The 26,169-nt window shown below is 57.1% G+C and overlaps 1 protein-coding gene across 1 annotated transcript; it reads left to right on the forward strand.

Moving 5' to 3' along the window:
* Window positions 1-873: 873 nt before the first annotated feature.
* On the forward strand, window positions 874-26,169 carry LOC113944224. The gene is made up of 3 exons (XM_027637100.1): window positions 874-9,758; window positions 23,826-23,833; window positions 26,159-26,169. Exon 1 carries the CDS (start codon window positions 1,360-1,362, stop codon window positions 2,521-2,523), a length of 1,164 nt encoding a protein of 387 aa, XP_027492901.1. The 5' UTR covers window positions 874-1,359; the 3' UTR covers window positions 2,524-9,758; window positions 23,826-23,833; window positions 26,159-26,169.

Genomic DNA, 26,169 nt, shown 5'->3' on the forward strand with positions numbered 1-26,169 from the left:
CGTGGGATGCTTGGAGAGAGAGGTTTGTCCTCTGCCCCAGCCCTGCCTCAGCCATGTTCCCCCCGCCCTGATCCCTCGCTGGTGAGGTGTCCCAGCGAAGGCAGAACTGTAACTCATGAGGTAACGGTGCCCAGTGAGTAACGAGCCGGGAGCCCGACTCCGGGGCATGAATTACAGCTGCTGCCGGAGCTCAGTGAGACATCAATCCCAGCGGGTGGCGGGGATAGAAACCTAGCGTTCAGCGTGCCGGGAAGGGGCTGCAGGATGGGCCATCAATCCTGGGCAGGAGGGTACGATTCCAGAACAGGCATGGCTGGGGGACACACACTGGGGACATCCCTATCCACATCCCCATGTTTGCCCCTGGTCCCCCTAGGTGCCCCCAGCCCCCAGGAGAATGCAGGCTGTTGTGCCCATCTGAGGGACCACAGCAGAAGGGATGTTCCAGATGTGGCTTATCCCAGCTCTGGAAATGCCAGTGGCCATTCTGTGAGAACATGAAGGAGGGAAGAGCCCCCTGGGATACCTTAGTACAGAGCCAGGAACGGGATCCCAACCTGGTGCCAGAAAAATCTCCAAGGGTTTTTTCACGAGCAAGTTTTCCAACCCTAGTACTCCAGGCTGCTCAGCTGTGCCTCCACCTCCCCTCAATGCTCCTGCCATACAGGGGTCCTGCAATCACACAGCCCCTTCCCCACTGTGTCCTAGCAGGAGCAGAACCAGATCCCCACCCAGCCACAGCCAGGCACTACCATGCCCTGTGCCCGGAGTGCCTGAGCAGCGTGGCAGTGGCAATGACAGTAGCAGGGCAGGAGAGAGCGGGCAAGCAGGGCAGCCAGCTGAGCCAAGGCTGTTTGCAGCTTTGATGTTAAACACCCAGAGATGAAATGCGTGGCCTGGGGCTGGGTCCCTTGCAGCCAGTCGCTGGCCAGCCTCTGGCTGCGGAGCTGTGCCAGCGCTGGGGCCGATAATTGGATGCATGTTTCTTCCAATGAGTTTGTATCATTTTTATGTAAATTTGACATTTTCCTGATGTTCTGTAATGTGCACAAAGCAAGTGCCGTTCCTGCCGTCGGCAAAGCCTATTTCCTTCCTGTCTGAAGTGCTGTGTTGATTTAAGGGCCTGCTAATATGCACAGCCGGGCCCCCCCTCGTGCACACGCACGTGCTCACATGTGGCTTACCGTCTCTGATCTCTCTCCATCAGCCTCATGTGCAGCTCCCAGGCACCAAACCCTATGTCCAACCTAGGACCGGGGCCATCCTACACTGGGACAGCATGGAGCTGGGCTCCCCAGGACAGCAAAGCACCTTCTTTATCCATCTCATGTGCCACCAAATCCCCAGTAGGACCACTGGATGTCACTTGACTGTTTGGCTTATCCTGATGGAGGTGAAGAGGTCCCTCCATGCCTGGCATGCAGCCCCTCAGGGCTCTTTCATCTCCTAGAAGAAGCTCTGGGAGGAGATCAGAGCCCAGGAGCCAGAGGGGGAGGAAAGGAGAGGGCAACCAAGGGGCACCTTTCTGGCAGCACGGGAAGGTGCTGCCAATTAACTGGTTTAAGAGGATTGTGCAGAGGGAGCTGTGAACATTGCTGCTTGGGAGTTGCCAGAGGGACTGGGGTGGATCTGGCCAGGCATCCTGCAGCACTCTTGGGTGGGGCTCTGCATATCCTGGTCACAGACCGCCTGCCCACGGGCAGCAACTATGGCTCTGGGAGGCCCTTCCTGAGGTTGAGGGCACCCCCACTCCCACATCCCCTGGCTTCTCGTGCTGCACAATTTTCCTGGGCTCTGTCTGTGGCACAGGCAAGCGAGTTTCAAAGGCAGCGCTGCTATTTAAAGCCCTTATTGTTCGCGTCCTTGACACCGACAGCTACATCCTGCTGTCGTTCGATGAGAGCGCATCCTGGCCCGGCCAGCCAGAGGAAGGCAGCTAATGAAGAGCAAGTGCAAAGACGCCTCTTCTTTGTCCTGTTCACAAAGCAGCTTCCCAAACAGTCCCCCTCCGCCCTTCACCGGACGGCTATTTATAGCTCCCCTTCCCTAGGGCATGCCGGGGGTCTCCTCCAGACAGTGATGCCCTGGGATCCCTTCAGTGGGCAATTCTCTGACCCCTCAGCCCTGAGAGCTGACCACAAACATGTCCCATCCTTGCATGCTCCCCTACCAGGGACAGCCACGAGGACAGCTGGGTCAGCCAGGGCCAGGGAGAGAGTGGGCTTCCCATGGGGTCAGCTCCCTACCCAGCCCTGGCAGCCAGTGTCCCTGGGGGAGCTTCTCCATCTGGGCAGCATAGCTGCCTCTCTCCTCTTCCTCACTGTAGGCAAGTGCACATATGCCGCTGCTGCTCCCCTGCCTACCTTAGGTGCAGGGCTGCACAGCTATGGGACACAACAGAGGCCTGAGTGCCCCATCCGAACCCTCCATGACCAGGGCAGCCTGCCTCCTGGGCTCCTGATCACCGTGGGCATCTGCTGCACCCCCGTGCCAGGTGCTGCTCTCTCCAGCAAGAGGCTTTGACAGGAAATTAAAGATTAATGTTCCCTGCGGCACCTGTGCCGGCGGCGCCCACGGTGCCGAGGACGTGCCCAGCATGGCAACCTGGGTGGGGGGGCTGGGGCACAGGTGCCCAGGGCATTTGACCAGAGAGCAGGGGGACTGTGCAGGAGGCAGAGGTGGGACTGAGGAAGGAAAAGATGTGTCCCCTGTGCACTGAGACACTGTCACTGCATCAGGCATCCAGAGCCAGGCAGGGAAATGCCACTCTGTAGGTAGGGCAGCACCAGCGTTGAGGAGGGTTGCAGGTCTCAAGATTCTGCACAGAGCCCTCAGCCCATTCCCCACCTCCTTCAAGGTGAGGAGCCACCATCCCCTCGAGGGGACACCCCATGGCAGGCCAGAGGATCCAGCACTTGGCTAACTGGCCACCTGGCACAGCGAGCTGAGCCATGCAGCTGAGCAGGCAACATGATGCCAGGAGCATTTCCTCCCTCCCACTGGGAGGAGATTAAGCTCAGCCGAGCTCTGGCTGGCAGCGACCATGCCCACACAGCTGCATTTGTGGCTGCAGCTGCCAACTCAGATCCCAGTGCAGTCGGGTACTGCACTCTGCTGCATCCACTGCCCACTCTCATGGCACTCCCACCCGCTCCCAGGGCACAGCTCTGTGCCAGAACACTTTGAGCTCTGTACCAACTCCCACAGGCACATGCTGAGGCTCACAAGGGTGGTGGGACCTGTTCCCCCACTGCCTGTCCTGGACACACACCTACTGTGACCATGGGTCTCTCCCCGCGAACACCGGGCACCTTGGTGTGCAGGGCTATGGTTTTGTGAAATACGGCCCCTATAAATCCCGTCGTGTGCGTGCCATAATTCTCAATATATTTTCAAATATAGTTCAATTATTTTTCCCATATATCATGGAGAAATTGCATTGGCGAGTGGCGGCGCTAAGCAGGGAGCGCGTGGCGGGGCGGCGTTAATAGGATTGTGCATGGTATTATGCATGAGGTCGTTCAGGACACAGTGGGGAACCTCCCGTGCTCTGGAGAGACGAGAAAGAATAAATCAGGCTATTAGCCCAGCACCTTGCTCAGGTCTGCAGGGGATTAATCTCTGCGGCATTTAGGGATCCCAGCTGGGCTGTCTCCCTGGGCTACTCCCAGGAGCTCTGTCCCACTCTCTGCCCACATCTGCCCAAAGCACTGGGGAGCAGAGGCAGTGCTGAACATGCTAGAATCACCAAAGTGGGTGTGACACCAGGGAGCAGGTTTTCCATGACTGCATGCAGGACAGTCCCCAGGCCCAGTGTAGAGGCTGGGTGTCCTGGCACCTTCTCTGGAACAGCTTCATCCTTGTCTTGAGCTTGCAGCCCTTGCTCCAGCCCTGTATGAGGCCCTAGCAGCTTTGTGCCCCATGTCATGCTGCAGGTGGGCAGCATGGGGTACCCTTGCTCTATCTCACCATGAGACAGTAGCTCAGCCAGCAGTACCTTCTGTGGGAGCAGCCACAGCCTTCAGGACAGCCATATATAATCAGCCAGGACAGGCACATTTCCTTCAGTTTTCCATGAATATTTATGCAATTTGTGCAGAGCTGCCTGAGCCGGTCTGCCGAACCAGAAGGGATATGTCAGCCTGGCCCTCCACCTTCCTCCCGGTCCCGTGGGAGCCCCCTGGGGCTGGTCCCTCTTGGCTGTGCCACTGCACATACCTCCAGGACACAGCTGCAAGCAGTGAGATGGGAAGTGAGGGTCCTGGGAACAGTGACCGTGGGGATGGGTGTAAGGGATGGCAAAGTGTTCAAGGTAGGGTTAGACACTGCTAGACTGGGTTTGCAGTGGGAACATCTGCACTAGCCACAAACCCTGTGAACAGCACTGAAAGCAGGTCCCGGACACTGAGCTCAGGGACTGCTTTCCTGCCTGTCCACCTGGGAGAGCCAATCAGCCTCAGCACCACCTCGTCTGCTGCCAGCTGAGAGGAAGCCCAGCATGGAAGTAGCAGGAGAACTTGGTTATATCTCTCCAGGGTGCCTGTATGTGGGGGCAACTGGAATTACTACAGAGGCCAGACATCTAGGGCTGCCTCTGCACCAGGAGCAGGCAGGATGTTCCCTCCTCATGCACAGGGCTTGGCCTGCTCGGAGCAATTAAGAGGCTCCTGGTGCTTGACAGATGCCACCCTGGCTGGGTCCTGGGGGGCTGCCTGGCCCTGCAGTTGGTGCCCCATAGCAGACAGGGAGGTGAAGGACCTGCAGGGCCAGGGCATGGGTGTTCCCTGGCAGAGGCAGAGCTGGCAGTGCCAGAGCAAGCAGCAAGTGCAGGTGAGGTTTACAGTAAAGGGAAAAACAAATTATTAATCATGAGAGCAGCCCCAGCCGGGCTGTCAGGGCCGCATGGGCTCATGAATATTCAGCATCGGGCTGAGCACTAAATCTCATTTAAATGTCAGGGACCATTAGGCAGACAGGGAGGGGGCTGGGATGGCAGCTCCCCACTCTGTGCCAAGCCCTGCACCAGGCGAATGGGCTGGGACGGGGGTGCTGGCACCCCACTGGCACCACTTGGCAGGGACCACACTAGTGCTCTGGGCATCCCTAGCCCAGCACCTGAGTGTTCCCTGGAAGAGCCTGAGATCCCGATACCTCTGCTAACCCTGAACGTCTTCTGATTGCTGATGGGGGCTGACAACGCACACTAAGCACCCTACAGATGCAGACACCACCAGCCACATGTCCTGCCTGCCCCCTGGCAGAGGAACAAACCCTACTGGATCATCAACCCAGTCATGCTTAGCCTGGGAGGACACAGTCTCCTGGCCCCTGGCATCCTGGCCAATCCTCCTTACTCCTCAAGGCACACACAGGAGCAGCTTCATGTCCTTCCCTGGACACAGAGCTGGTGGATGCCAGAAGGGTGTCAGAAGGCTGTCCAGAGGGATATCCGGGAGGACTGAGGCCATGCCAGGGAGTAGTGGGCAGAACACTCAGGGGTCTGCACACTTGGCATCCTCCTTTGGAGCCCATTTCTTGGCAGTGCCTGGGCACCATCCCTTTCCATGCCAAGCACCCCTCCTCTCGAGCCACCTGCCTGCACCCAGCCATCCATACTCAGGGTGGTTGGTGGCTCCCAGTGGTGCCCACAGCGGTGGCAATGACAGCAGGCAACAGCAGGTAGCAGCAAGGAGCAAGCACACCTGGGCACTGCCTCCTGGTGCTGGCACTCACACTCTCTTCAGCTCAGCAGGGGCCTGGCAATTACACGGATATGTTTAAGCTCTTAATCCTACTGAAGATTTTTCCAAGGTCGGGATATGAGGCAGGTCCCCATACACTGCCAGGCTGCTATGCATCCCTGCTGCCATCTGCCGGGATAGGCCAGCTCAGGGACATTGGCACCCTGGCACACAGTGGCTCTTCCCATGCCTGGGCCACCAGCATCCTTCCATCCATGGCATGGCCACAGCCTTGAGCCTGCTTGCATCTCCTGCCAGCTGGAGGCAGGTGTGGGCAACCCTCCTTGCAGGTTCTCCAGCATATCCTGCTTCCAGCTGACATTGGTGTCAGCCCCTGGTACCTCCCCTGGCTCTCCCACCTCCCAGCTCCATCAGCTCCCTGATGTTGCCCTATGCTGCCCCATGGGAAGTGTGATGGGTGGCCTGGCCAGCAGGGCATAGGAGACATCTTGGACTTGTCATGGATGTCGCTGGGGATCCAGAGCTGCTGCATGCCCACCCAGGGGGATACTGAAGATCAGAGCTGCAGAAGAGTGCCTTGGCCTGGAACTGAGGAACCAAAGACATGGCTCACAAACTCAAAAACGTCTATAGTTTCTGGTACAGGCAGGTGATAATCTAAGAGCAGAAAATGGCTCTAAGATGGTGCAAACCAACCCGGGAATAGGTCTGAAGACCACTGGAGTGCAGAATCTTTTAACCGCAGCAGCTCATCCTCTGAGCTATGCTGGGGTGTTCTCCAAACACCTCCAGATGAGCAGGGATGCTTTATGGGGCCATTGCCCTGGCCCAGGGTGGGTAGTCTGCTGATTAAAAGTAGGGAAAGTGACCAAGAGAGGAAATAGGCACTCGGACTGGGCGGTGGCATCTGGAATTCCCCCTCCTGCTCTCTGCATTGCTCATTGGAAATCAGCACCCACTCCCCAGCATGGCCTCGGTCCTGCACCGTCCACTGTTGACAGCTGACAGAACCCTGCAGGACCTGCCATTTCCTCCCTGGGAAGATGTGTAAATGCTGCAATCCATCACTGTCCTGTCTCCTGCAGCAGGCCAGCTGGCTGGGGGACGGGGCTCTGGGTGGGGCGTAGTGTCTGTCATTACCAGCTGGAGGCAGTGGAACTCCTTGAGGCCAGTCCCAGGGGACAGTTAGAGGGTGATGCACACTACACCTTCGGGTGCTGCTTGTGACCCTGCTGCACCATTTGGATCCATAACTGATATCAGGTTCACCTTGCTGGGCAGGGACAGATCCCAGAGCAGCACCGTGCCTGATCTTCACCCTCAGAATCCCTACATCCTGCAATCCTCTCAGAAAGATGCTTCTCCAGCTCAGTACATACTCCCTCCTGCTGCAGGATGTTCTGGTGACCAGCTCAGGGTTTCCCTGCTTTCCCCTCATTCAGCTACCCAGCAGTGCAGCCATCCCACACACCAGCACACAGAAACACCAGCCTGTGCACCCCAATGCAATACCCCACTGTACCCTCCTCCTCTTGCGCCCCACAAGCCCCGTGGCACTGCCTGCACCCCACACCCCTGCATCTCCTGCTGCTACTGGTTGGAAAGGTAAAAAAAAATATTAATGATTATTAGGAAGAGCTAAAGCGGAATTGCAAATGTTATTTCTCTGGTAGATGGATGATAGCGAGGTGGATGATAGATAGCTGGATGGATGGATCTCTTTCCCTCCAAGCTGTAACCCCCTTCCAATCGCTCCCTCTGGAGCGCTGCTGTCACCTTGTCTCTGCTCAGAAGGGCTTTTACTGGCTCACTGGGGGATGCACGAGAACAGGTTATTAATACATGGAGAGGGGGATGGAATCCATTTGACTTGAAAATAGCTGAGAAACTGAACTGCACTTTTAAAATCTGCTTTTAATCAGAAGGAAAAGAAGAGAAGTTTGAACAATTAGGGAGTAATGAAGAGCTTTGGAAAAAAAAAGCTCTCTGAAGATTAGCTAAGATTTTTACAGCACTTGGAGAATTTAAAGAGCTATGCTGGTATCGAGCAAAACGATACAAATATTCCTTGTGAAAATCACAAGTGATGGGACTGATGGTGAGTGCCAGAGCCTGGATGTCCACAGGCAGGCAAAGTGCCGGCTTGCTGTAAGCAGTGATGCTGTGCTGCCTGCATGCCAGGGCAGGCAAGCGGCTGGCAGTAGCTGGGCTCACCCTTGCCCCTGCCCATGAAAGGTAATGGGAGCTTGGCCAGGAGGGAACCTCAGCTTGGCCACGGATAAAGAGTTGTGGTGGAATCTCAGGTGGAAGCACAGCCACTATGGCAAGGCTGAATCCATCCCTTTTACTCCAAGCCCTTGTCAAGCGGAGCAGGGGTGATCCCCTATGGATTTGGGTTTTGTGGGGCCAAGGATGCCCAGGAGATGTTCAGGGGCAGGGACCATTGATGGCACATCCCTAGAGGAGAGCTCATGGAAAAGCTTCACTCAGGTGCTCCCTGAGGCTCAAGCACACGATGGGCAGCTGTGATGCTGGCGTCCCCTACCCTGAGCCAAGCCCTGGTCCTTACTGTGCAGGGAAGCCCACTAGTCAGGCCGTCTGTCCCAGGCGTGCTGGCGGCTGCTCCCTCCCAGTACCTGCCAAGGGCCCGTCACTGGGAGGTGAGCGCGGGGGCTGCACAGCCGTGCACAGCAGCAGCTGGGTAATTTTCATGCTAAGTGAAAAGTAAAGTGCACAGACTCTTTATTAGAGCAAGCACGATGCGGGGAACAATGAAGGCAGTGATGATCGTTAACTTTCTAATCGGAGGAGAAAAGTCCTCAATGCAATTTTTATGGTAATAACATCGACACTAAAGATAATTGCTCCCCGCGTCGCGCTTAGCGCCAGGAAACTGTTTGGGAAAAAAACATTAATTTGCAGGAACTGAGCCAAAGTTTCCTTAAGGCAGCTGTTCCCTGTGCCACCCTGTCCCCAGTTCATGCCAGTACTTCCCGTTGGCCAACCCGTTGCCCTTCCACCTCCACCCATGCTGACACCCCTCATCCCTTATGCCAGCCAGGCTGGATTTGCACCGTACTGGTGCTGGCTGGTGGCACAGGGCTCTCCCAGCATTGCTCCCTGGGGCTCAGCTCAGCAATGCTGGAGGCTGTGCAGCCCACCACTGTGGTGGTGGAAGAAGGCCAGGAACATTTTGGGTGACATGATGGAGCAGCGCTTATGCTGCAGTGAAGGGGACAGGCAGGGCTGCCCCATGTGCCGGGACCACCGTGAGCAGGGCAGAATGGGAACTCATGCTCCCTGGGGAATAATAAGCACAGGAGAAATTACAGCCAGGTGACATTTTAACGAGCCGGCGTCCTGTGTGGCATTAATATTCCAGGGGCTGCAATTCCCTCGTGGGCGTTTGAGAGATGAAAAAAAATCCCAGCCCAGTAAAATCAAATAAATAAATCTCTGCCTAAGCGTGGCGTCTCCCCCGCCCCCGGCACGGAGCGGGTGGCACGCGGTGTGATTTCCCCTGTGATCCCCTGCTGCCGAGCAAGCAATCGTCTCATCTTTGAGCGTGGCAGCAGGATGATTTATCCTGGCTCCCGGCGCCCCAGCTGGGGTGAGAGCATAGGGCCGGGGATGATGCATTGGGCAGGAGCAGAGGTGGCAGCAGGGGGAAGGCGGGAGAGCAGGGCGCGCACACAGGCCACCACTCAATTCTAAATTAATTTTAATATTTGACAAATCAAATCTACTTAGGTGAGCCATGGGCCATGCGAGCGAGATTTATGAGGGTTCGGGGCTGTTGGCTGCGTGTGTAGCCCTTGTTCACCGCTGCCTAACGGGGTTCTGGCACTCACAGCATCACTAACTCCCCCCTTCCCAGGAGCAGGGATACAGACAGTGAAGCGGCATGACAGTGGCAAGAAAAATGTCCTAGACTCTAAGATCTGGCTTATTAGGCTGGCAGGAGTGACAGATCTTTTGCCTGCCCCACCTCTGAGCCCTCCAGCAGAGCTGGAAGTCAGGGCACAGTCCTGGCTACAGCTGGACATGGTACCTAATGTCTCTGGGAACTCTATCTGAGCTGGGGCAGAGCAGTCCGTTCCAGCACACTGGGAATGGTGCTGGAGCAGTTTCCCAGTTTGGGGGCAATTACAGACCTGTGGAGAGAAGAGCCACACTGGGAGCTGGCGGTGGTGCGCAGGGTGCGTAGAGCCATTCCCCTGCAGGGCCATTTCAGTCCCAGCTCCACCATCAGCCTGCAGATTCATGGGCCCTGGGAGGTGACAGGAAACCTGATAGGTTTTAAGACAGCAACATGCCCTGAATCCGCAAGGTACCTGAACAGACGAAGCAGGGAATCCAAAATGTTTACAGCCTCAAGGGACTGCGGAGCAGGGAAGGCAGGCTGGGCTGCCTAGGATGAGTTTGCCATGCTGGGGACAGACTGCTGACATCCCTTACGTGCCATTGGCGATCCCTGCCTAGGCACAGGCATCTCCCCAGCAGCTCTGCAGGACAGGTAGGAGAGACTCAGGGAAGTTCAGTGCTCCTGTGACAAACCTGCTTCTATAGCAAAGCCTCAGCATGAGGGGTTCCCAGACTGCAGAGGTCTCTTGCAGTGGTGCCAGAAAGGGGTCTTCAATGCTTTCTGTCCCAGTGACCCTCACTCCTACCTGGTGGTGAGGATGAGCCTGTACTTGCTTCTTTTTGCTGACTCCTTTACTTGGCACAATCAGATAGCTATGCCCATGTGCTCAGGCAGGGAGACCAGGACTCTCCTCAGCCAGCCTCTGCCTGCAGGATGCTACTACAGAGATGCAGCACTGGGCTCTGTGCTGGAGACCAGCCCCGTGTCTGGCTGCAGCCTCAAGCTGGAGCATCTCAAGGGACCTACAGCATATCCCTGTATTGAGGGACATACAGTGGTACACGGTCCATGGCAGGGCAGGTCGTCTTTCTAGCTCATCCAGCAGCACAAAAGCAACTGGTACACAAAGCTCAGGCCAGCCTAGAACCCATGGTGGCTCCATTTCCTGCTCTACCTGTGTCTCCCTCAAGTCTCGCTCTGACAACAGGAGAGGCCTCCACCTGCTCCAGGTGTGCCAGAGAACAGCCAAGGGCCAGGAGAGACATGTGAGATACAGGAGAGACAGCCTGTATGCAGGGATGACATGCACACCTACAGTCTGCAAGTCTTACAGTATAAAACAGACACCACAAAGGCCTCAGAGGGACTTAAGAAATCTCTACAAGTTGCCTGATCCAGTAGTGATCATCTTTGAGAGGTGATAGATGTAAGGAGAAGGCAGTTTCCAGCCCCTGCCTGCCCCTGTGCTTGTCCAGGCTCCTGGCTGGGCACCAGAGACAGCTGCTGCATCGCAGCATGTCCCTGCAGAGCGGGATGCAGCAGGATGGATGGAGGACCATGCCTCCAGGGCTGTGAGCTTGCAGTGAGCTTCATCTCCATAATGGCACATGGTTCCTGATGGCCCTCTCCAGCCCAGTTCCAGCCCCACAGGTGTCCCATCCACAGCAGAGGCAAACAGTGCCAGCCCTACTGACGAACAGTTCGTGGGAAGGTGGGCACTGTATTATGACTCCAGTTCTCAGCAGAAGCGTATGCTCCCATAAACTATCTACATTTGGATGCAGAGATTTCTAGGGATTTGAGAACACTGTACTGCTGATAATTAAACATCTGCTCTGCATTTGTCTATCTTCCTGCTGTGATGTCGCTCCAGCCCTCACTTTCCTCTCCCTGTCCTCCTGCAAGCACTCTGAACAAGGATGGCATTCCCTGCTCAGTGCTCTGCTCCAGCCCTGAGGTACAGCGTTCCAGACCATGGATACTGGGAGAGAGAGGGCAGCTCTGGGCACCCCTAGGAACAAACAGGAGCTTCACTGCCAGCATCTGGAGCCTTTGTGGAGCTGTGAAGCTGACAACCTTCCCTGTGGCTTGCACCAGCCCAAACAGTTTCTCTGAGCCCCACCGAGCATCACCAGCCAGTGCTTGTCCATGCACAGTCCCCTGGACAGCTGCCACCACTATCCTGCGACCAGGAGAGCATCAAAACAACCTCCAAATTGATCTCTGAGAGTCTCCTGTGAGCCCCAGTCATGTCCTGCTAGGAGCAAGCGTCTGCTCTAGTTACTGTCTCCTAGGAGAGCACCGAGGGCTTCAGGCTGTCACAGGAGGAGCAGACCCAAACATGACATCTCCATGGAGCCCTGGGTATGGCAGGTAGGACTGCAGCACCACTGAGCAGATGGCATCAGAGCCTGGATCGATGGGACCCAGCTGGGCCCCATGGGGGCTCTAACAGCTCATACAGGGCAGTGGGGTGAGCTGGGGAAAGGGATGAGTCCCTTCCCCAGCTGCAGTTCCCTGGCTCCAGCTGTGCCCATGCCTCTGCCCAAGCACCCCCAGGGCTCAGCTAAGGTAGCTGCCCACTGCCTGCACTGCTGGCCCTGAGGGGCCACATCCTGCCTGCACTGCACTCCCTACCTGGCCACTGGTGGCAAGCTGGGGCACTTGCAGTGCCGTGCCAGATGGGCACTGCCAGCAGCCATGCCACCACCACTGCCCTGGGGCCCACAGCAAAGGGGGGTGCCAGCATCCATGGGGACAGCACCCTACTCAGGATAGGGTTCCAGGAGCTGATGTGGGTGCAAGGATGGGGGAGGCTCTCTGGGGTGCACTGCAGAGCCCCTTCTGCAGCACCCCAAAACTTTCCAGCCACCTGTCCCCCTTCACCAGGGCTGCCCTTCAAACCATCCCTTGTCCTCTGCCTGCTCCCTGCCCTCACCTCCCAGCCCCCACACTGTTTGTCACACCTGTCACCATGGCAAGGGAGAGATTAGCCATAGACCCACCACTCCTGCCCCAAGCCACTGATTCATATTCATGAGACTTCAAAGCATCTCTCTGGCTTTCCTGCACCAAACCTAATCCTCTGCTGCAGCACCATGCCAGCAGCCCTCTTTCACAGCACAGGGGCCCTGCAGCTGACAGCCCCACAGCCCTCCTGCCCTGGCTGGCTGTGGCCGTGCAGCCACGCTCCCACTGCCCCTGCTCTGCCCTGGCAAGCCTGGCCCACAGGCCTGGGGAGATGCTCTGCACCATGGAGATGCTGCCATGGGAGCCACAAAAATCAGAGGTCAGCATCAAAGAGGTGGTGGTTTGTGTGTCCTCACCTGCACCTGTGCATCCCTTCACCCCTCAGGGCTGTGCATACTGCACCCCATCTGGACTACCAACCCAGCAGCATCCCTGCATGGATCACAGCAATACCAACAGCCCTTTGTAGGAGATGATTGGTGCAGCTGCCCCACAGCCCCCCACATCCCCCCACATCCCTGCCACAGTGAGCAACCAGCAGGCATCAGACAGGGACTATTGAGGGGCAGCTGGGTGTGCAGAGCATGGTCTTGCTGGGCAGTCTGCCTGCTCCCACCAGGGACAAATCCTGCAGCACAGTACTGGCAGAGAAGTGGCAGGGAGTATGCTGGAGGCATTTGGAGGTGCAAGCAGGACCAAAGCGAGTACCTGCTCCCAGCCTGCCCCTGCAGAGTTGTGGGGCAGAAGATGGAAGGACAAGGCACCCAGGGGTGCCCTCTCATCACTCTGATGCAGTGTGCATGCAGGCAGGGCTGTGGAACCCCACAAGCACTAGTGCTAACCAGGCCACCTCCAGGTACAGCTCATCTGCTCCACAGCAGGATCACATCGGGGTCAAACACAGCCAGCCCTGCTCAGAGAGCCGGCATCATCATGCCACCCGCAGGTGCTGGCAGCCCCGCACCGGCGCTGGTGCCGGGAAGGTGCTGGCTCGGCACACAGGTCCTGGCTGTGGGCAGGCAGCGGGCGGCGGGTCCCCCATGGAGCCGTCTCCTCCAGATGGCGAAGGCCATTAGAGCCGCTCTTATGCGCACGGAGCCATAAAGTTTATGGGCCTCATCATTTAGCTGTAATGGAAATAGTTAAATCTGTCTCTGTTTAAGCAAACTCTGCCCTCGTGGGAGTGCTTGGGCAGGCAGAGGCCTCCGGCAGCCAGGGGGTGCCTCTGCTCACAATCCATCACCCGAGCAGCTGGGGCACCCAGCCCTGGCACTCCCACTTGGCACCTAAGACATCCCCCTCCTGTCAGGATGGGGACAGGCAGTGACACCAGGATGGGCGTTCTCCCTGTACTGCCAGCCCTGGATCTTAAGTTTCCCCTCAGTGCAGATAATGCTAGAACCACATTTGGGATGGCCAGGCAGGCTTTGGGACTACACAAATTCCCTGACAGCAGGAGCCGAGAGGCAACGTGCAGCCAGGTGGGCAGAGAGGGCAGGGAACTGTGGGCAGGATGATGCCTGTCTGCTTCAGACAGGGCACCCACAGCTGCATAGGGGTGAGATGGATTCAGCTGATGCAGACCTGCCCTGCAGTGTTGGGGGCTTTGGCCCAACAGCCTCTGGGCAGAACCCGGCCTGGAGCCTGCTGGACCACATTGCATGGGGCAGAAGAGCATGTGGTACATTGAAAGCCGCTTTTCATCCCTCACCAGACTCCTAGAGAGCTGGGCAGGTTGACCCCCAGCTTTTGAAGGGTGGAGGGTAACAGTAACACTGTACTGTGTCTCACTGCACCCCTCAGCCCTGGCCTGGGGGTGTGACGCTGGATCCCCAACTGGGAAGCTGCCAGTGTGTTTATGGAGGGCCGCTTTCTCCCTGTCGTCACGTGGGGTGGATAGGGGTGCTGACCCCAAAGCAGTAGGACAAGTTACACCACCTGCCCCATGCAACCTTCCCCTCACCCCACATCTCACCTGGGATGAGGTGAGACCCAGAGCTGTCTCCACTGCTGGAGCTGGTCTCCCCACCCATGCTTAGCCATGGTGGTGGTGGGAGCTACCCCCTCTCTAGCATGCAAAGCTTGATTAATTACAGAGTAAGTCATTAATATTCACAGCTAATTAAAGATCCTTATAATGAATAATGGAAATCACTCTCCAAATTATGGGACAAGGATAGAGGAGGGGGGAAAAAGCCCTGCAGAGAGAGGGGGTTATGGAGGGTCAAGGCTCTGGGTCAGTGGCATGAGGGGCAGTGGTGGTACCCTCCTTGTGGTATGCCTGAATCTGGCAGTGTCCTGGTCAGGTATGCAGTGATGGGCAGAAGCTGGGGCAGTGGGCACTGGAACAGGCTGAGGATCCAGCCACACTGGAGCAGGGTCCAGGCAGCCTCAGGAGCACCCCTGCCTGTGGGTCTCTAACCTGCCACCCCATCATGCAGGGGACCCATTCATGCTGGCCCAGTCTTACACACAATCCCATGAAACAAGGACTGTCCTAGCCTGGTGCCACACCACCCTCGAGCCAGGTGGCCCCAGCAGCCTCCCCGAGTGAAGCTGGGAGGGGGCTGCCTGTTCCCTGGGGAGCAGGTGGGAAGGGAGGGCACCAGCACTTTGCCTGAGCTCCTGTTATACAAATGAAAGGTTTTTAGTGGGAAAGACTCAGGGAGAGTAATACATCTCCCATATTGATCGCAGGCCAGGGACCAAGGCAGGGCTTAAACAGTAATTGATTTCTAGCCGCCGAGATGTGTTGGGGAGCATTGATTTAACAGCACTGCAGACACACTGCTACTAATCTGATTAAAGTATTTAGCAGAAATGTTATTCTTTAAAAAAAAAACATAGGGAGGTGACGGTGTTGCCTGGGGCCGAGGCAGACCTGTGGAGCAGGGGCAGCCTAGCACCCTGCCAGTGTGAGCCTGGGGTCAGCTTTGTGCGTGCACCCTGGAGAGGATGCCACTGCCTTGAGACGCATCTCCAGCCAGTTGTGCTTGCAACCATTCCTGATGGAGCTGCCAAGGACACATGTGAGCCCGGCAGGACACAGGCAAGGCAGAGCCAAGGACGTGTGCCGTGAGTGTGGGCAACACGTGGGTGAGCGCCCAGCCAGCCACCCTGCCAGTGCTGGGGACAGAGCAGGTGTGGGAAGAGGTGGAGACAGCCTACAGAGGTGGCCCTGGTTGGGAGCACACTTGGCTAGCAGAGCACCCATGTGGGCTACACCAGATGCAGGAACAGCCAGGGAGGTGCAGGAGCCAAGGTCTGGCAGTGCCTGGGCATGGAGGAGATGCTGAGCCAGGTGACCGCATGCACTTGGCCCTCTGGACATGGAGCATCCCCTTGTGCCCTGCCACAGGCAGTCTGGCCACTGCCAGGAGCTATTGCATGCTGTCCCCATTCTGCCCCACTGTTGACAGCAGGGTGGAATGCTGGGCTACTGGGGATGCGACTCACCCACACCATTCCTGTCCCCTGTGGAAAGGCACCAGCTGAGCAAGTAGAGGGGCTCCTGCCGCTCCCCATCACACTCATCAGCCCAGTTAATTAACAGGCAATGTCAAACAAATAAATTATTCCTGCTTCCTATTGATTCTAATTTACTGGCCCCTAGAGAGCCCAGGATCGTTTATCCCACCTGTCACCCCCATGTAGCAGCTGCACTAACACCTGCCCTGCTCCCTTCACCTCTCCTGCTCCTCCATTTTTGGGGCAAAGCTAGGCACAGCTGTGAGGCCACACTGCCCTACGCCACTGCCTGTCATCCCCTGGAATGCAGCTGCAGCCTGGTCTGTTTCTTATTCTGGGAATGGCAGATGCCCTAGTGCCAACAGCACAGGGACGGAAACTGTCTGCCCATCGTTGTGGCACTCCTACCTGCCTAGGGTTCAGCTTCCTCCAGGGATTCCTTGGACCCTGCCAGCTCCTTCTTCTCCCTAGCACCACCAGAAAGGGTGTGGGTGCCAGTTCTGGATTCCTAAGCATTCAGTCCCCCAGCTCAGGCCATGCCCACGAGGACAGCAGCCAGATTTCCCCGTTGTCCCAGAGAGAGGCCACTGCTGCCCACGCATAAGCTTTGATGCCTGCCTCCTCTGTGGGAGGCTGATCAAAGCCCGAGCCCCTCCCAGCTCCCACCCCTATGGATGCTGGATCAATAAATCAATCCAATCTCAGCTGCTGACTGCACAGTAGGTTTGGTTGGGAGATCCCGAAGAGGAGCAGGGTCCTGGCTTCTTTGGGATCTCATGGCTGATGCCACATTAGGCTAGTGATGCACCAACCACAACAATCTCAGGCAGGATGGTAGCAGCTGCCAGCTCTTGGCAACCAGGACTGTCTCCTGCTTGAGTCTGGGCAGCACCCAGTGACAAGTCCTTGTCCACACCTGGCCAGAGTTCTGCTGCCCAGAGTGACCCTGCACAGGGCTGGGCTTTGTCTGACAGGAGCCCTTGGGCTTGCATTCAGTGGTGCAAGTGGCAACATGTGTGCCCTCTTCTGGGCACAGGGTCATTGGTAGGCTCAGGTGAGGGATGCTCAGGCAGCAGCCTGCCGGCATAGAGCCAGCAGTGAGCTGGATGCAGCCAGAGTAGTCCTGGCCTTGCCTCAGTTTCCATAAGCAACAAGCCATGGTGTACAGGGGCAGCTGGAGGATGGCCAGGGTCATGGAATAGGGTTGTGGGTGCAGCCTGCCTGCCTAGCTGCTGCTCCAGGCAGCTGCTCTGGGGCTTTCCAGAACTGGATGAGCTGGATTTCCTTGGATTGGATGGATTAAATTGATCCCGGCCAGACACCAGTAGCAGGCTGCTTGCCACGTGCCTGTAGCCCGAGCCTGCTTGAAGAATTTGCTGCTTGAATGTGGGTCACCCAGCATCTAGCTTGGGAAGGGACACACAGAGCACTGGAGTCACTCTTGAGGACCCCGCCACGTCCCTGGTGCTGCCTGTCCTTCCACAAGCCCTCGGATATCTCCCTGCAGCACTTCTCTTGCAGAAAGCAGAGCAGCAACAGCCCTGCTGTTGTGCCAAGCAGTCGGTGAGGAAGTGTGGTGGATGCTGCTGCCAAGCTCTGCTGCCAAGATGGCCAGGGCCAAGGGGGCAGGCAGGTGACTCACTTGCTCTGGGTGATTCATCCCAGGTGTCTGTCGGGACCAGCCAGAGAGCCAGGGTGGCTTCAGCCATGTCAGGATGTCTTGCCCAGAGCGAGCCCATCACCATGGCCTCCAGCCCTTGTCTGAATCCACATGCCTGCTCCCATGAAGGCAGTCCACATGGATGTACCCGGCTATACCAATGCCCAGGAGCCCTGAGCCTGCCCACCACTGACCCACCACCTACTCTGTGAGAGCCGTGGAGTGCCTGGTAGAGAGGAAAGCTGCAGTTCCCATCTGGATTGGTGCGGTCCCATGCAGTGGGGCACACATAGGAGGAGAGACTGGCAGCACCGCAGCCAGGAGATAAGCTCCCTGCTCATCCTCATCGCTTGTGAAGGGAGGGAGATTTATGGCTCCAAGCTGTGATTTGTGTGAGGCTCCAGCACACTGTATTGATCACCCCTGGTTGCTCCTTCTGCTCCCTCCCCTACCAGCCGCTGCCTGTTAACTCTTCCAGACCAGGGAACCCCTGGGGCCAGGCACCCTTGGGTGCTGCAGCAACTGGGGTAACAGCACCCCAGGTCCAGGGCGGCTGGGATGCTGAGGCCCCTCTCTTGGGAGAATAGCAGGGATTTTCCTGGCTGGGGCTCAGAGCAGAGCAGGCAGGGAGAGTTTGGCTGGGTTGGCAGCGTGGAGGACCCCTTAGCAAGGAGAGGGACCAAGGGACTGATGGAGGAGCCAAGGGGACAGGGTTGGTAGTTTGTGATAAGAGAACAGTGCAGAGGGGGTGGGGCATGGTGCCAGGGATTAGTGCTGAGCGTAGAGGGATGGCAGGTGGTGACAAAGGAAGAGTACCCAGGGGACAGTGTGCAATGGCCACGGGCAGTGCCAAGGGCACATGGACAGCAGTGTGCACCAAGCAGTCCTGGGGCCAGCTGGGGGGCTGGTGCCAAGGGGATGGGGATGGGGGCAGCCAAGGGGGGACAGGGATGGGGCTGCGGGTGGCTCTGCAGCAGCAGCAGGAAACGATGTGTGAAATGAAGAGTTCCTGCCCAGTGCCCAGAGGGAGCGTGCAGCATACTGAGCAGGGCCAGGGCCAGAGAGGGGGCTGCAGGGGGGGGTGCACAGCTGAGGGGTTCCCCAGCACTGTGTGGGGACCCTGACTGGGGGGGCTGCTCTGCAGCACGGGGCTGTGTCACTCCTATAGGGCAAGCGGGAAGGGGAGCTCTTAGCATAGGAGTGGTGTGTGGCTGCTGTAGGGCTGGAGGCTGTGTGGGGCACAGCCCTGCTAGATTGAGCCCTCGTTACCCCCCCTCTGCAACGCCCCAGCATCGTGCACCCGCCACCCCCTCCCTGCTCACTGATTTCCCGCTGCTCCACGGAAGATAATTAAATCTGCTATTTCGGCAGGTTCCGCATCCCCTGCCAGGCGGATCTGCAATCAGACTCGAGAGGGCCGGGGGCCCCCCACCTGCGTCCCTCCACTCTCATCGCCCCCACACCGAGGCACCTTGTCTGGCCCTGCTGCCTCTGCCTGCCTTAGCTCCCAGTCTGCACCCTTGGGGACAATCCTGGGTGCTCACGGGAGGCTAACACACTCCTCTCCTGTGTCTGTCACTTCTCTCCAGCTCCAAGGTTGCAGCCCCATGCCAGCTCCTCTGGAGAGGTCAGTCCTGTCCCCAAAGCCAGCCTGTCTGCAGAAGGACGATCCAGTGGTGGCACAGACCCTAAGCGCAGGCAGAAGCAGCTCCCTGATGGCTGCCCCATGTCCCCAGCTTCCCATCCATCCCCAGTTATGATGTTATCATCTTCCTGCAGCACCCAGGGAAGCTTTAAATAATTCACGGAGGTGAACTGGAGCACAGATGCTCCCACAGGCAGCTGGGTGCGAGCAGGCAGGCAGTGGCTGGGTGGCAGAGATAGCGGTGCTGTCCCCGCCGGCTGCCCAGGGCATGCTGGCACCTGCCAGCCAGGAAGGAAGGGCTTGGGCTGTTCACGGAGTAGAAGCATTGAGAGGATTGTGCTGAGACAGTTCCACAGAGTCAGGAGGTGAGCAGGGTGCCCAGCAAACCCCACACTGTGCTGACCCCCATGCCCAGCCCGATGCCATGGCTGGCTTTCCCCCCAACTCCCCTCTGCCCCTAATCCACTGTGCAGGATCCCAGACTGATTCTTGAGAAAGCCTGTGAAGCTGCAGCTCTGGCTGTAATTTTGATTAATAATTAAAGGGGGTAAAACTATTAATAGAACATTAAACCATCTGCTCTTATTCGAGGCACAAAGTTGGGAGTGAAGGTGAGGGTACCTGGATGACCTGCACAGCCACCTCCTGGTCCAGTCAAAAACCCCAACACTACCTGTGCTGTCACGGTAGGGAGAGTGGCAAGAGTTGCTGTAACTAATTGCCGGCTGTGCCAGGAGAGGGGAGGGCAGCATCCATCAGGGAGTGGAGTTATTGATGGACTCCAAGGTTGCTATTACCTGCCAGCCCTGCTATTACACACACCATCACTCAGTGCATGTCTGCGGCCGTCACACCAGCCCCTCAGCAGTGCCTCATACTGTGCTGGCCAGGAAAACCACTGGAAACGGGTATAATTACACAGATGGTGCCCACCAGGGGTGTTTTGTCTGTTTTGTCTGTTACCTGTGCTGCTGGCTACACATTGCACTGATGCTGTTTCCTCTAAGTCTTGTGCCCCCAGCCCCACAATGAGTCATCACTGTACAAACCCCATGGCACATCCCCGTTCCACCCCAGTGCCTTCTCCACCTTCTGTAGCCTGGATGGCCTCATGCAGCTTGGCTGAGCCATGGGAAGGAGGCAGCTGCTGCCATCCTGGAGTGGGCAGCTGGCCTTCCCCACTTGCAGGTGATACCCTCAGGAGCTGATGCGCTGTGACACTGAGAGCCCATCACAGCCTGATTCGTTTTGGGTGGATTAGTTCCTGATCCCCCACTGCCCAGACCCAGGGAGGGAAGCTCCAGGAAGCAAGGAAGTGAATTTCAGGGAGATTAACCCTGGTCCCCAGCAGCATGGAAAATGGAGGTACATCAGCTTATCTGAATGGAAAGAACAGCCGCCCTGTGGGGGAGCAGATAAAAATAGGCTCACATTTATCTGCCAGCCCCAAGCAAGGCGGGTGGAGGGCACCATGACCAGGCTGCGTCCACTGAGGAACAGGTGGCAGGCACTTGCCACCTGCTGTCCTGCTCAGGCTGCAGAGACAGCATGTGACATGCAGTGATGTGGCTGTGACAGCAGGGCAGTGTTGTGGGGCAGCACCAGAGTTGGGGAGTCCCGCCAAGGCAGGGCACACACAGGCACGGATTCTGGGGCAGTGGGAGAGCCAGGTGTGTGTGCCAGGGCTAGCGGGTGTTTAGGCCTGCCTGTGCATGGAGATGGGCACCAAGGTGGCTGGCAGCAAGCTATGCAACTATGGCAGGGGAAGGGGATCTGAGCTCAGGATTGGGCTGGTGGCTGAGCTTGGAGCCTACTGGGGTACTCATTGCTCCTAGAGGGATGGTAGTGAGGAGAACAGCCAGGGCTGACGATCCCAGTAAAGATGCTCAGGGTGATGCTCGACAAAGTTAAGGAAACCCTTTACGTAGGCATCCTTCTCTGCAAACAGCAGAAAGAAGCCTCTTCACCTGTCTGAAGATCTGCAGTCTGGGCTGCCAAAAAGGCACTCTCTGCCCTGCTCAGAAGCCAGAGGAGCAATTGTTCCCACCTCTCCACCTGCCTGCAGCAGCGCTGTCTTCCCATGCATCACAAACCAGAACTGAGCATCCTTCTACAATGGCATTAACATTTCCCAGCACTGATGGCAGCATTTCCTTGGGATAACGCCTCTTCACAACCATCTCTGAGCAGCAGAGGCCAGCCTTCTCACAGCCACAGAGGTCAGAATGCCTCCTCCAGTATCGTCAGCTTGGCATCCCACCACTCCGCAGGCATTGACTTTGCTGTGTGACCAGCAGCTCAGGGTGCCTGCCCAAGCCAAGGCACAGCAGCACTCAGCCCAGGTCCAGTGAGCCCAAGCCCTCAGCACCAAGAAGCTAGTGCATGGCTGCAAGTGGGAAGAGTTAACTGCTGCAAGAGCAGAGCCTCCCCTTCCTCCCCCTGTCTTGTGTTTTACAGACCGAAGCTATTACCAGGAAATGTTCCCATCAGCACCATTGATCCCCTTGTTTACAGCCCAGTAATCCTCAGCTGTTGACTCAGGAGCAAAGAGGAAAGGAGGAAGGAGATGGCTCCCTCTTGGGCACTGCCTCTGCTCTGCCTGCACCCTGCTCAACACCTGCCTAATGCACTGGGGTGACACACACAAACCCTGACACAGCTGGATGGGCACTGAAGTCTCTGCAGCCAATGGGAAGACTATGGAAGGTGGCACAGTGGCAGGATCCTGTCTGTGAGAGCAGCCACGGCCCTGAGTGAGCTGACTCATGCAGTGGCTGCTGGTCCCCCCTCACCAGCATCACCCTCCTGGCACATGGCTCTGCCCCCCACCAGCTGCCCAACACCTGATCACAGGGTATAGTGTGGCAGCCCTGCTTTGTTCTCATTAGGGCAATGAGCGGAGACATCACGCTAAATTAGAGACCCTCCAGACTCACAGCTCTGCATCTGCCAAGCTGAGCAGCTGCCAGCTGGGAGAGCCCAGTGCAGTAGCAGTGGGCACCCACGCACTGCCCGGGGAGGCTGCAGTCCCCAGACTGCCCAACAGCCAAAGGCATGTCAGGGCTGGCGTGCCAGCTCTTGGTGTGAGGCACTGGCCCCTGCCCCTGTGTGTCAGCTCTTCCCACCCCAGGATGGCTTGGAACCCTGTGTCAGGGCTGTGGCTCTCCCTCCCCCTGGACCAAGCTGCAATCCTGATAGCTTGTACCAAGCATCTGTGTCAAGGGTGATTGTGCGCCATCCATCACTGGGACTTTCATGAACTCTTTACTTCTTGTGGCTCTGATAACACCAGGATTCATCCACTTCCCTGTACCAGTGTCCCAGGCACCTACCCTAGCTGGGGGGCAGGATTGTGCCTTTCTCTGCTCACTTATGCTACTGCCTGGATTCAACACATCTCCCGGCTCCTGTTCTGTTAGGAGGGGATATGCTTTGCTCCCTTTCAAAACCCTGCAGACCCAGATTTACCTTCCCTCCCTCTGAAAGCCCTCAAGAGCCTGGCTTTCCCCCAGAGCCCATGGAAGGGGTAAAGGGCCAGGCTTCCCAGGCATGCTGGAGCAAGGCTGTGGGTCACAGCCTGCCTTTGTTAGGGCTGACTTAAGCTGGACAAATCCCAAGGCTGAGCTCCCCATCCCACCCTTTCTCTGTGCCTTTCAGCCTGGCTTCACTGCACAAGCAGTGCCAGAGCACCCCCAACCCAACCCAGTGCACTCCTGCCCCGCATGGGGCTTTGCTCCAGCTCCAATACACCCAAGGCACAGTCTGTGAAAACTGGTGCCTGGCATCTTTCCCCTTCCCTGATCTCTGGTCACTGGGGGCTAGGATTCTCTTGTCAGCACCCCCAGGCTGTGGGTGCTGTCCCAGGGGCCATGCCCATGTTCTCCGTCCCCTGGGATGTCCCACCACTGGGCACTCACTGTCTGGAAGTCGCTGCTGTTGCAGTCCTCGTTGCCGAATGTGCAGCGGACAAGCATCTCTCCCAGGTCCATCTGGTGGCCCACACGCTCATAAAACTCCTCCAGGTGGAAGGGACGGTTCTTCTCCTCCTCACTCATACCCAGTGTCCCCAGCAAAGCCTCCAACCTGCTCCTCTCAGCGCTTTCTGGCACCAGGGGCCGGCCAGCACCATCTAGAAGACCCAACATCTCCCCTGCCCAGTGCAGATCATGGCTGGAGAGCTGTGAGAAGCGGGCAGGATTGAGGTTGCAGAGCGTGATGGCAGGGAAGATCTTGTTGTATTCTGTCTCCTCCTCCAGCTGGGTACTGTGGGGGTACTGGAAGTACAAGCCCACACATTTGGCATAGGCATGGATGAGGAGGGCCAGTGAGCCCAGGAAGGCCAGCAGCCACAGCAGGTTGCGGGCAGTATAGCGCCGGTGCCGGAAGATGTGCTGGATGCCGTGGAGGGTGGAATGGCCGGCAAACTCTTCCAGGCTGCATGGGCGCTGCTGTGGGGCCGGGACATCGTGTGCTGGGCGCCTGTCAGGGCAATCCCCTGCAGGAAGGTCTGCAGAGGACCAGGAGTCACCCCAGGGGTGTGGGGGAGGCCTCTGGGCTTCCTGCAGCCACATGCTGCCGCCCAGCTCTTCCTCTCCCCACTGAGTCCAGAGTGCCAAAAGGAGATTTGAGGAATGGATGGCCGTCACTGCAAAGGGCGGGCTGGGCTTGCGGCAGGTGATGTGCAGCAGTGCTGAGGCAGGACTGATGCAGTGTGGTGCCACTCACACCCTGCCCCGAGCGGGAAGCTCACTGAGTGCTGAGATCACAGATGTACTTAGTGATCACCACATCCTGCAGGAACTGGAGCCAGAGGCTGAAACATCCTGGAAAGCTCAGGGCACTCTCACCGCATGTCCCCCGGGGTTGCGTGCAATTAGTTGGAGTCTTGCTCACTTCCACCACCTCTGTGCACTTAGCATGGGTTCACGAGGGAGGGGAAGACAGGCAAATCGGTAAATTCTTCACAGCCCACTGCCAGGATATATAGGAGCCACCTGAGCAGGGCCGTGGGCTCAGGAGAGGTGCATGGGCAAGCATGTGTTAGGGGACAACAGCTCTTTGTCCATGGGGATATGGGGGAACCCCAAGCCCTGAACCAGCCTTGCATCCAGGCTGGCCGAGGAACCGAGATGCTGAGTGTCACTCTTGCCACAGCTCCTGGACCCTTGGATTCAAGCACCTCTTCAAGGCTCCCCAAAAGCTGCCAGGGGCCAGGCTCCCATGAGCACAGAGCAAGGGGTGGTAGAGCACATTGGGACAGTGACACAGACCTCGGGGGAGTGCTGAGTGCTGGTATCACCTGCATGCCACCACAGGGATGTTGCCAGGCTCTCCAATGTGGCACCACCTTGAGACGAGGAGATCTGATGCAATGGAAGGGCTGGCACTGCTCAGCATCCCTTGCCCTCACAGTGTGCAGGAAGACACGAATTTTTTTATGAGGCCAGCACTGAAGCTGAAGGAAACGCTTGTGAGCACTGAGAAGCACTCATGGGTCCAAAAGCTTGCCTCCCTTTCTGAACTACCTCAGTTTATCTAGTAAAAGATAATGCCTTTCCCTATTGGGCTCGCCACACGTGCACTTGCCTGGCAGATCCTACAGCACTGTTTCGCTGGCAGTGGCAGAGTGGCAGAGAGCAGAGGCGCAGACCAGAGCCATGTCTTTGAGGCCAGAGTGAACAGATTGGGATCAGGGAGGGCACTCGAGCTAGGATAGGGGGCTCCACTCTGCTCCCCAGGACGTCCAAGGAGGGAAGATGTGGAAATCAGAGGATGCCTGGGCACAGGGAGGAGGTGGTGCCCAGGCCCTGTGGGCCTGGAAGGGGGAGAGAGAGCTGGGCTCTCTCCTGCAGATGTTTGGACCTGACTGGGTGCCCACAGGGCTTTGGAGTGAAGTGAAAGGCACTGCAAGACCCTGGCAGTCTCTGTAGCCACAGGCTGGCAACACTGGCCCTGCCCAGCTGCTGTGCTCCCCTGGCCTGTGCTCCCCAGCACAGCTTTAAATCCATTAGCTTTGCATAATTAGATTTTTCTCAATTACCAGATTATGATAATTAACAGCTCATTTGTAGGAGGCAGTGCCTAATCCCAGCATCATGCTTGGCTCAATGCCAGCCTGCCTCTGGAGGCTGCTGGTGCTGGGTCAGTGGGCAGTAAAGCAAACACTGGCATGGAGGAGCCTCAGGGATGCTCCCAGGACCCCCCAAAAGCTCTCCACTACTGCTGACCAAGACTTCCCCTGCACTGCCCGGCCAATATAGCCTGCCCTGAGGGGTCAATCCCCAAAAACAAGGGGGAGAAGAGCCCTCAGGCAGGGACAGTATCCTCTAGTGAAGGGAGTCAACAGGGTTTTAGAAATGGCTCAGGCACCTACCTGGCTTCAAAAGTGTAGAAAACATCCTGAGATGCCTCCTCCTGCCAGCAGCCACCAAGGGAAACCATGGGAAGGGTTAGCACTGTGGGCTGGGCTGGCATGGCTGCAGTCATTAAGTGTCTTTAATGAACTTTCCTAGTCAATAATGTTGTGAGGAAGGACAGGAGAACACGAAGGCAGCTGCTGGTAAGGTACCAATCTTCATCATGAGAAGGCAGGGCAGTTCAGGCAATTACTGCCCATCAACAGAACTTCATTCCTAGCAACATAATAGAGCAAATATTAAGAGAAAAATGCTTCTGAGGACCTCGAGGGCAGGGGAACAGGGAGTAATAAAGATGTGCTTGGAGCTCACATGGAATAAATCTGCCCGATCTGACTTGATTACCTTTTTTGGGTAAAATTGCTAAATAAATTAATGGTGAGGAGACAAGAGGTGTGATATATCAGCCTTTTATTAAAACATTTGATATAGTATCTCAGGGA

The sequence above is a fragment of the Corapipo altera genome, unplaced genomic scaffold, assembly GCF_003945725.1.
Source record: "Corapipo altera isolate COAL_440 unplaced genomic scaffold, ASM394572v1 45, whole genome shotgun sequence".
NCBI lineage: Eukaryota > Metazoa > Chordata > Aves > Passeriformes > Pipridae > Corapipo > Corapipo altera.

Coding starts and splice junctions, on each gene's coding strand:
- LOC113944224 (XM_027637100.1), top strand. CDS start 1,360: ATGTCACTTGACTGTTTGGCTTATCCTGATGGAGGTGAAGAGGTCCCT.